This window comes from Sceloporus undulatus, chromosome 6 (assembly GCF_019175285.1).
Source record: "Sceloporus undulatus isolate JIND9_A2432 ecotype Alabama chromosome 6, SceUnd_v1.1, whole genome shotgun sequence".
Classification (NCBI taxonomy): domain Eukaryota; kingdom Metazoa; phylum Chordata; class Lepidosauria; order Squamata; family Phrynosomatidae; genus Sceloporus; species Sceloporus undulatus.
Window position 1 is genome coordinate 133,503,512 of NC_056527.1, and position 11,851 is coordinate 133,515,362.

At 39.8% G+C, this 11,851-nt stretch overlaps 1 protein-coding gene across 4 annotated transcripts in view; it reads right to left on the reverse strand.

Moving 5' to 3' along the window:
* SIK2 (salt inducible kinase 2) overlaps positions 1-11,851 on the reverse strand; it is a 71,059-nt gene that overhangs the window by 50,842 nt on the left and 8,366 nt on the right. For all 4 annotated transcript variants that reach the window (XM_042475367.1, XM_042475365.1, XM_042475366.1 and 1 more), the window contains 2 exons: positions 8,656-8,772; positions 5,583-5,646 (listed from right to left, as the gene is read on the reverse strand). In XM_042475367.1, the coding sequence (XP_042331301.1) occupies positions 5,583-5,646; positions 8,656-8,772 (181 nt within the window). The remainder of the gene's footprint in view (positions 1-5,582; positions 5,647-8,655; positions 8,773-11,851) is intronic.

Sequence of the window (11,851 nt, forward strand, 5' to 3'; positions counted from 1 at the left end):
GTTTTGCTTTGCTTTTCCTCTGAGGCTGAGAGAGAATATGAACTGCCCAAAGTCATCCAATGGGTTTCCATGGATGAGCATGGAGTTCTCAAACCGCAACAGCATGCTGGCTCCCATTTTCAACCTGGTTATAATAATATGGATGGCAGCTTTAAATATTTTATGCCTTGATTTAAGTTTAAATGTAAATCAGCAAGAAAAGAAGGCCAACTGAAAACACAATACAGTGGTACAGTGAAATGATGTTCTTTTATAAAATATCAAAATGAAGTTTTGCTTTCTGGACTTTATATCATTTTTGGGGATATTTTCAAAGTGTGGATGGCTAAATCCCTGGATAAAGAATATGTGGATATGAAGGGCCAAGCTGCATAAACGGCAAAGTATCTATCATCAATGGACAAGCAGGGACCAGAGTTATATCCTCTAGACCTGTGTCAAATACAGTGTCCAAATTAGTATAAATCCAAGCAATTTTTTCCTGCAAAGAGCTGGACAAATTCTCTACCATACAATGAAGGATATGTAACGATGCAGAACACTTTTGTTATTGTATTTTTCTAGAGATGTTTTCCATTTCTTAAAAGATGCCTCATTTCATAAAGTGGTTAGTACTATCATGAATGGACCCAACATCATGTGTTGGGACAGTTTCGAGGTTGTAACTAACTTTTCAGGGAACTAGAACTGTTACAGGAGTAAGGAAAGAAGTGCCTCCAGATGTTTCAGACTACAGTACAACTCTTATTGGCCCCAGTCAATCAACTCAATCCTGGTCAAGGATTGTGGGAGCTGTAGTCTAAAGCAAACAGAAGGCAACCATTTCCCTCATGATCTACGAAATATCCATATCAGAGTATGACCTGATAAAGGGACGCGTGTGTGTTTGGAAAAGCTCCCTCCATGCACAGTCCAGCTGCAAACCACATGCAAAAGCAAATCTCTCCTTTGAGCTCTGGCCAAAACCAACATGCTCCCTTGTCAACAATGAATTACATTCTGAAGTCCAAAACAGCACACAAATTATCCAGACTAAATACCCTATGAAATTTTGATATACTGCAAGCTTATGAGACAAAAAAAAGAGGTATGAAGTTTTCTGTTTTGCTCCTGGTGGCCTGCATAGAAATCCTGACCATAACAAACAAGTACTGGTTAATTTCCATCAGGAGTGGCAGATGAAACCACACAACCAGACCCAAGACATTCCCTCACCAGCTGCTTCAGAAATACATAGTCACCTCCATGGTCAACTCATTTCTAGGACTGACTTATCAAGTTCCAAACCAATGCCAGTTATTCACGTGGTCAGTTCACCTTCAGAAATGATGGTGTATCATTACTTGCTCAGCAAAGAGATATACCTAGCAGAGGAGGGCATTTATATGTCAGAGGACTATGCTTCAAATAGAGGTAAATGATTATTGATGGAAAGGTCTGATAAATTCCTTTTATTCTCATGTAACTGAATATTAGCAGTAAACATGCAGAACAAAAAATCACTTTATACATTTCATGTAGAGAGTTGGAGGACAAGGAGGTCATTAAAACAATGCCTTGAATAAGCAAATGAAGATGCTGTCAAAATCCCACTTTGCATCATCATCATCATCATCATCATCATCATCATCATAATAGCAGCTTTATTTTTACCCCGCCTCTCTGTAAAAAGACAATCGAGGTGACTGTATGCATGGACACAGAACCAAGAAACATGGCACCAACACCCAGATGGTGCCAGAAAGCTGAGCCACAGCAAGAGGTCTGAGTACTTGAAGGCATGGCTAAAACAGGGTTCAGATTCACAGTCTGCTGGGCGAAGAACGTCAGCCTTAATACAAACCAATTAAATGTTTGGTAGAAAAAAAGAGGAAGAAGCTTTTCCCCTGCAAAATGCAATTTTATTTCCTTGGCCAACTTTTGTTATCAACAGCAGCCTTGCTTTTTGGCTCTTATAAAACATTCTTGCATGCAGCCAGTTGACCAACACCCAGGACATTGCAAGGTACAGCTCAATGATAAGCTTCTAGAGCAAACTAAGGGCAAACAACACAAAGAGACTTCTTAGAATTGCTGCAAGTTTAGTCTCACTCAAAAGCTAAGGCATTCAACAAACAGGATGGCATCATCTCCTGCCCTCCACCTCTTCCGTTTCTCCAATTGCTAAAAGACTTTCTGCCATATGCCAATGAACTTGACTCCTGTCTTGGCAATCAACCGTCTCTTCCATTTCCATCAAACCAGGCTCTCCTCCACCCAACAACTTGAACCACCACCAAGTACCTACAATTTATATTAGTGGCAAGTTAACAATATTATCTCCTTACTGCTTCAGTGTCACTTTGCCCTTCGTTAAATATCTAACACAGATCAGCAAGCAAGCAGTTCCAGACCTGAAGCCAAATTTAAGGAATGAATGCAGATTGTGTTCTGTTCCTGGGTGATGTAACTGTATGTTCTAAAACTATTACAAACACACACACACTCTTGAGAAAAGTCACAGGAGTTGTTAAAGTCACCACTGTTACATCCAGTACTTTCCCTTATAACAATTAAAACAACTGACTAATTTAATTTAGAATTCTGCGTTTCCTAAGACAGAAACGTACACGTTCTAAAATAACTTCCAGCACCACAGATAGCTCACAAAGGCCTGTTACAGACTGCCAAAATAAAGCTGCTTCAGGTCTCTTTGGAGGTATACTGTTTAAATGATGCATGGGTCCTAAGAGTCCGGAGGTCGCGCCAAAGCCACACTCCATTCCTAAGCACTGGAGTGTAGCTTTGGTGCAGCTTCCGCATTCTTAGTATGCACGCATCATTTAAACAGCATACCTCCAAAGAGACCCAAAGCAGCTTTATTTTGGCAGTCTGTAACAGGCCAAAGTAACTTCATAAGTATGATATTATGGGTGAGCTTTGCCTTTGAAGAGAATACCCATGAATAAGGGAATAAGTGTGTGTCTTTTTGTTTAAAAATGCATGTAGGTTTTGAACCAATTACATCGATACACAAATGTTGTAACATCCCCAACCATGGCTCTTCTTTAAATCTTGCTTCATAAGCTAGACACATTAATTCAAATTATTTCCTACAACATCATACAGTACCTACAGGATTCTGAAGTTCAAAGTAAGTTTTCAAAAATGTTACATGCACTATCTCCCTGCACTTAGTCTTTATCTTTGGCCAAAAACCTAATCTGGAACTCTGCACATCCACTTGCATAAATATATGGTCTGCTAAGACAAATTCATGCTACGCTTGGCAATATATAGATGGAGTACTATGTAGAAAGTTATTGCTAGTTAGTCTCATTAAGTGTAGTTGCCAATGAATTACAGGAAACGTCATCTACACTACATGGATATAATCCAAAAACAATTGCTGCAGAAAAAGATAAACTGGTACTAAATAGAAGAACATTGGCTTTGTCCTTGCATGCAGGTTAGGGCCTTCGTTCCTGAATTTCCTCTCAAGAGACTTTGCTCTGAATGCTGAAGAGAGATGTATTGCATCCAAGAGGGAACAACAGGGGTTTTCTCAAATTTCACACTTCAGGACACAGGAAGCACGGAGTACTATACAGCAGACTGTCTCTTAGCAAGCCAGCCAGCATCAAGGAATTGTCTTTCCCAAACTACCCCTGTGAAATATCTGAAAGTCGGTGAGAGATTAAAAGTAAAGATAGGACAACACAGTATGATTTAGCTACAAGAAGATACTAAAGAGCTGAATGCCATGGAAGCACCACACCCTCAAGAATGGCAAAGACAAAATACAGCAGAGTCCACCCTGCTGCTAAGGAAGTGACACAAATAGCTGGCGTTCCCCTACTTTATGCTATATGAAAATTGGCCTAATCTGACAAGCACATTCTCACAGAAGCCAATAGAGGAAAATAGCACAGTCCCATTTTTCAGGAAGAGCGCTAGTTCTTCTTCTCCCAAGTAAGTTTTTAGTCTTCCTCCAAGTATCTCAGGGTGGTATACGCAGCTCTTCCAGTTATATTCAAAGTGGTCATCCCTGGATTGAAGCTGGTCAATGAGCCACTGGCAAGTTTCCAGGAAAGAGACAACTATACCCAATGGGCACAAATTCAGTGCCTGTCCCTAGCACACTGGAAAACAATAAATCACCCAACGCTGATCCCCTAAATCTGACAGCCTGAGCAACATCCACCAACCTTGATCAACTAGGGCCAAACCCACAAATGTCCAAATCCTCCCTGGTCCACAGCTGTACGGGTGGCAGAGGTTGGATAATGAAGGCAATGTGTACCTAAAGGGTCTCAAGATACCTTCAAGCAAGAAAGTCCTCCTGGCTACTCTCTTCCCATTTATCCTTTCTTTCGGAAGGATGATCCAGAGATGGTGGCACTCAGTATGGTGCTCTGTATTCCTACAAGCTGCAGCATCCTACCTGGAACACTCCCCCACAAACCACCTTTCTCTTGAGAATTTACTGCCAGGGAGAGAGATTTGCCTTAGTTGGAGAATGGAGAAGAGGAGAGTGGCAACTACCAATTTGAATTTGAAAGTTGGGAGTTGTCAGAAGAGGCCTGTAAGATTTAAGGAAGGGTGCAGATGTAAAGGCAGTGAAAACTTTAGAATTAAATTGTTTGCACATACAGTATTTTAAGTTGGCTTATTTTATTACATAAATGACTAAGAATATGTTACTGTAAAGTGATATTATAAATATTTGAAACAGGCAATACTCAGAGTACAACATTTCTTTCCAAAATTTCTACTGTTGATAAGGGTTGCCAAGCTACCACTGAAGAGCAGCAATGAGACCTCAATTCCCTCACCTGGTTGTCCACCATCCTCTTACCTACTTGAGCAAATGCAAAGGGGGATGAGGATAACAACCCTACTGGGTTGTAGCCAAATTATCCTTCCCAATGATTTACCTGCTCTCACACACAAAAAAATTATCACTATGCCCCAAAACTTAAGAATGGGTCAACTTGTGCATTCGCTTCTTTCCCTTCCCTAACCAAACTAAATTGTAAGAACTTTGCACTGAAAGAACACTACATAAAAAATAAAAAAGGAAAGACAAGAAAACTAGACTCCTTATTTGATTTACGCTAATATTTTAAGAACCTTTGCCTCAAAGAGGATTATACTATTATAGATGGTATTTTACACTTAAGATACACCCTACTATTTGTCTCAGGATATAGAGGGATGGCACATGGGACAGCCACAGTTAAACAGATTGAGCCTGGCTGACCACCTAAAAGCCTGAGTGACACTGCTTGGAATTTCACAACAGAAGGAAGGCAAAATAAATGTACAAACTAAACAGTTAAAAGCAAAGCTATATACTAAAACACTTGACAAAACTAAAGCACTGCTCACGAATTAGTGTGACAGAAAAACATCATTTAAAAGGACAGTTCAGCTACAATAAAAAAATTGCATTAGATATTCCTTTAAGCCAAAAGGAAACACTGGGTGCAGGATGAAGGAGATATGAATCTGTTTTTACAATGAAAACAATCCCCCAATAAGTCAGAGCTTGGAGTCGCTGAAATAAGCTAGCAAGCTATTTTTAATGGGAGATGGCTTACCAAATATTTCTCCATTTTTGGCATATTCTGTCACAAGGTACAGCATGCTTTTGGTCTCCATCACCTGTGGAAAACGAAGTTACACATTAGATTAGCTGGGCAGAAAGAGAAAAAACAACCAATTCCTAGAAATTTCTTTTTCTGCATTGTTCCAAAACACACCACAGGTGGACATCAAAAGCTTCGTCACCAGTTTACTTCTTGGGTTCAAATTCAAAGGCATGACTGAGTGCTTCTCTAAACTAAAGCCTGCTTTTGTTTTCCTGGCAGTGAAGATCTTTAGGAGGAAGTTGAACTTTCCCAAGAATAATTGCCAAATTAATGCTAAAGGCTCTGAGTCTGCACACCTAACTAACTGTTTTTTCCCCAGCACTGAAAGTATGAGAACAGATAATGTCTGGGATCTTAGTACTGCAATCTAAAAAGACTGCATGAACAAATACTGTGGAAAGCTGAATGGGCTCAATGCAATGTTGTTGTTGATTGCCTTCAAGTCAACTTCAACTTATGGCAACCATATAAACAATAGATCTCCAAGTCATCCTGTTATAAATATGTCTGGTCATGTCTTGCAATTTCAGAGCTATGGCTTCTTTGAATGAATCTACCCAACTGTGATGCAGTCTTCCTCTTTCCTACTGCCTTCTAAGTTAGCAAGCATTATTGTCTTTTCTAGTAAATCATGTCTTCTCATGATATGTCCAAAGTACACCCTAAATCTTGGAGGCAGAGATACAAAGGATGTTGAACTGGGAGCATGCAGCCATCGAGTATCAGCATCACAGTATAACTTAGGTCCTTTTTCTGGAGAAGTTCAGCTTCTGTCTGGAAAAACCAATTTGACTAAACATTTTGATAAAGGAGAACTAGTAAATTCACTCCCCTAAATTCCCTAAGACCCTCACATGACAGATGTCCTTGGTTGTTCAGCAGTGCCCAACCTCCAAGTGTCAAGCCCTTGAGATACTGTTATCCATAGGAAGTTTGGGGGGAAGTTCCCTGGCCAATGCTAGGTACAGACACTCCATGATCTATCTACTGTTGATGGAGAGGAACAATATGCTCCCTATCTCCTCTTCTGGTGGAGAATTCCTTGGAGTTGGGGGGCAGAAGAGGAACGTTGTGACCACAATCCAGTTACTGGTTTACTTCTAGGTTGTTCAGCAGCATAGTATCTATGAAGTATATGAAACTCACATTGACCTTGATCCTAATAAATTGTCCTTCTCCTTTACCTTTCTTTAAAATATAGAATCATCAGATTAAGTCAGTATAGAGAGGAATGTAATATGCCCGATAAGTGCTTGAACTGTATGTATGTTCTGGATTGTAACAGCTGCCTGACTTCTGTATGGCAAAGTACCACACTTAAAGATGTAAAAGGTGAGTCTTTTGTGGAAATGTGTCAGAACGCCCCTATTCCAGAGCAAGAAATTCAATTACTTTATTATTTTTACTCCATGAAAAACTCTCCCCTTTACTGCACTTTAGAAAAGCAGTGTTTGCACCTTTCTATCAGAACTACCCACTTGATTTATGGGATTCAGTCACAATTAAGACATGATTTAATAAGACTGAACTCCTAGAATATTCTTAATAATAAAATTAAAGCTAACAAGACAGACTTCATTAAATCAGGTTTTTCTCTCTCTCTAAATAGCAGAAAGCTTACTATTCTGCTCGAGGCTTGACCCTTAATGGAAGCAATCTTTTAATGTCACTGAGAAGCTAAACAATAGCGGATCTGAACCGGCATCCATGCTTTAAATTTACAGTGAACATAATTCATTGGCATCTTACTTAACACTGTTGTGCTTTTGATTAAATTTGGTAAATGTCATTGACTGCTACACAGAAAACATTTCTGAACTTCTGTGTCCTTCATCTGCATTTTCAGCCTGTACATTTTATTTTGAACCTATTCTAAACAGGGATGGGCAATCTTGAGATCTCAGTAGCTTTGCACTACAACTTTCACAATCTCTTGCCATTGGCCACATTGACTGTGGTTGACTGAGCTGTAGGCTCAAACATCTGTGAAGTTCAAAGTTTCTCCACCTTGTTGTGAAAGCCAGCCTGGTGCATTGGTTTGAGTGTTAGGCTATGACTCCGGAGATGAGGGTTCAAATCCCTGTTTGGTCATGAAAATCCACTTGGTGACCTTAGGCATATCACATTCTCTCAACCTCAAACCAAGGCAAAGGCAAACCCCTCTACTGAAAAAATCTTGTGATAACTTTGCCTTAGGCTTGCTATGATTTGGGAACAACATAAAGGAGCACAACAACAACAACAAAAACAAACTCAAACAAAGCATCACATACATGCCAAACGAAGCTGCAAAATCTTTCCGCTTCTGTTCTAGTTTCTGCTCCACATTTCAAACATCTCTTGTGAAATCAAATTCTTTGGACAAATTTCCACATATGTTACACTCACAAAAATATGCCATCAGATACAAAAACTGTAATGGGGGGAATGTGGCCTCAGGACAGCACTTACGAACACCCCTAGGACAACAGATGCTAAAATGCAGCTCTTCTCAGTGTATGTTTTCTTATATCTGTCTGCCTACCTGGCTAAGTGTATAATGAAGAACAATAGAGATTAAGGTCATGCCTACATGACCCATTTAAACAGCTTCAAACCGATCTACCTATTGTGGCTTTTTATAAAGGAAGCTACGGGGCCTGCGTATCTCTGCTGGAACCAGGGCAGTCGACAAAAGAGTTCTCAGAATTCGACAAAACACACATTCACAAATACTGTGGCTGAAGCACTGATACTGAAATACCATACAAGTTTATATTTGTAGTACATCTGGGCCCTTAGGTTCATGGATGGGAAAAGCAGTTTTACCCTTTTGCCCCCTTTTTCATTAAAAAAGTCTGCTCCCATTAATAAGTCTTGCCCTGACTGAGCAAACTGTCAGATCTCTACTGCTCTGTGCCTGTTTAAGTCAATGAGATTTATCAAGTTCAACAGATCATACAATATATGATTTTATTGGGCGAGAAGCTCAGGTCCTAAAAGTTCTTAATGTTTAGACTTGACAGCCGGGATGGCTACACACCTGATAAAGCTTGATAATGTGTGGATGGTCCAGCATTTTCATTATCTGCACTTCACGATAAATTTTCTCCAGGTTCACAGAGTCTAGCTGAGATTTGTCAATGATTTTTATCGCCACCTAGAAAATCAAATACAAGAAGAACTTTTAGTTAACTTTGCCAAACCAAATTGCGAAGACCAATTACACGACAATCTAATTGTGTCTCGGTTGTTATTGCTGTTGTTGTTTTCAAGAAACCTACTTCCTATGTGTTAGCACTGAAACTTTGCATACAAAAATGAAATATCCCCCCCCAAATGCACAAAAACAGAGTACATTATATATACAGTACATGGATCCAGATCCAAATAACTATGTGACTCTTTGTATAAAGTGAAAGAGGCTTTGAACATTCTCCAGAATACAGAAGGAATCATATGTGAAACTGAAGGAAGTCTCAGAAGCATCTGAAGATTAGTTTTTGGAAGGGAAGGATGGTTAAAAAGGAGGCGAGGGAAAGAAAGAAATTTGGGTGTACCCAAACTATCTTAAAGTAGCATTTTTGGAGCTCAGAGTGTCTCATATTTTGCTCCTCCTAGCAGTATGTCAATTTTAAAATCCTAGTGTCCGTCTTTTATCAGTAAAAACCCCTCATTTAGTAATCCCAAAAGAGAAAACACCCTTGAATGTAAAATACAATTCAAGCAAAAGCTCACACCACACTCAGTCAGAAAACAAAATCAATGTAAGTTTGAATTACTACAAGCTGTCCATTTTAACAGTGATTAATGTTTCCTGCATAAAGTCATTTATAATCACACTATTGAGACTTGAGCATAAGCTCTCCTTAGGGACACTCAAGCCACTTAAACACAAAAAATACAGCTCAGTGTGTCTTCAATCTCGTTTGCAACACCCCAATATGCTGCTAATGTAGTGTTGAAGAAATGCTCTTATAGATTCACAGATTCATTTTAAATGGACAGGAGAAGAAAAAAGCATGAAACGTGCAACCAAAAGTGCTTCATGGACCAGGGACAATCATTACCCAATAACAGAAGGGAATGACCTCTGAAAAATGACAGCGGTGGTTAAACACACATACAGAGGAAATCTTAGTGGCACGGGTTTGCTTTCATACAGAAAAACTGAGAGGTACAAACCTAGACAAAAAGTATGATCTAGTTAGTCTCTTTGCAGCAGAACTACCTCTCTCTGCACAAAGTCCCAGAATCTTTCTTTCAGAGGCTCTGCTCTTTGGGTTGGTTTTCACGTATTAAGATCCTATATGATCATGGTCCATTCTTTGAAGTTTGGTATTTTATGGAGGTCCCCCCACACACACTTTTAATATTATGTGCCCATGTCTGCAAAATGGAACAAGACAGAGGTGCCATCAGAGAGAATACTGTCAAAGCAGTCAACTCCTCTAGGTTGGTGTTACCTTTGCTACTCATCCAAGGGCATCCTTCTACATTGTTCCAGTGCCTTTGATGCCTTCTAATGGCATAACAAATTATCCGATCAAGCTCCATAAAAGCACAGCGTATTCTTTGACTGTAGAAAAGATTGTTTTGGGAGCGGTTTTCTTCCTCTTCCAAATACTGGAGCTCACATTCACCCAACCAACAGTGAATAGTGAGAGAACCAAAATGGTAAAAAGCACCTCTTTACACCGCTCACAGTTAAACACTGAATTGGTGGCCAATCTGGAAGCTTTAAAAAATGAGGTCACACAATCCCATAATGAATAGAGTTGGCAATGGCTAGTAGCCATGAGAACTATGAACTGACCCCAGTATTAGAGTCAAGACAGTTTCTTGAGATCAGTTGCTGAGGAACACAAGCAAGAGGGCACTGCTATTTCCATGCCAAGCTCTGGTTTTGTGGGTAGCCATTGTGGGGACAGAATGCTGTTTGGTCTGATCCAGCAAGCTCTTCTTATGTCCAAGAATGAAATTATTTTGTCAAGGGTGGGCAGCAATGTTTTCCAAGTCCTGATTCAGGGCAGGGCTTGTGGAAGAAATAGATCTTTGGGTCTCCTTCAATCTTAACCGCCCTTTCACGAAATGTTCTTGGTTAAAGATCTTCATAAGTGTAGACCTAACATGCTGTAGAGATCACCTTTCATTTGTCAGGCATCACCAGTGAATACTGAAAAGATCCTTAGAAGCTAGCTACCCACAACATATATAGCAAAAGGTGTGTGTGGGGGGGGGGGGGGTGTCCCACCAGGTAAACTGTTACCTGGACCTGAGAGAACTGAGCACCACTCTCTTGTCTGATTTAAGACTGAAGTGTTGCTAATTCCAATGACTCCAGGGCTGTCCTTATATCTAAGGGCTCAAGGCCTCAAACCTGCAAAGAGCTGCTGAAAGACGCATGTTTTTTCTCTGCAATAAGATCAAGTACATATTCAAGAAAGGTGCAAGTCATACTCTTTTGAAGAAGAATAAAGCCCACACTTCCTTTGTTTACCCAACAGATAACCAACCTGTGAAAGTGTCATAATATGTCATTAAGATTAGCTTTGCTTTTAAAGAACAGTGAAAGCCAGGTGAATCACAAGAAGATAAAAATTTACTGCAAAAGGACAAGGGAGACATTCTTATCCAACCCAGACACCTTGCACACCATTCACCAAGGGCATCGATATAATAATGTACATGCAAGGCCTTGCCTCTGTTTCAAAATGCAAAGGTATCATGGCAGTTCACACGGGGCCAAGACACCATTCAAAGCTGGTTAAACACAGTTTCAAGTAGGAAAGGATGGAATTTATCTGGCTTGCATTGTAATAAAAACCAACCTTATTCATACTTTCTAAACTAATTCATGGACCAAATAAAACTATTAGCCTTTGGTTTTCCACATTGCCCTGAATTTTGCAATGCCGTTCTCTGATCTCAAATTCTTTCTATTAGGGAAAGCTGTGCACATTCAAATGTTTATGTGTATGAAAAGGGTTATTAATTTTCAAGCAGAAGTTAAAACAGAACCCCAACCCCAAACATTTGCAATTTGATGGGAAAAACAGAGGGCAAGGAGCTTAAGACCGAAAAAGTCAAATATGGCAGCAAGAGACATAGACCAAATTGTCTATCCCTAGCTGCAAGCCAAGAATCCTGAAGGCAAACTCAACCATTTCCCTTTGTTCCTTTGGAAGCAGCGCCTGTTTACAAGGAAAACAAATCCTCCACTACTTATAAATGTTTGG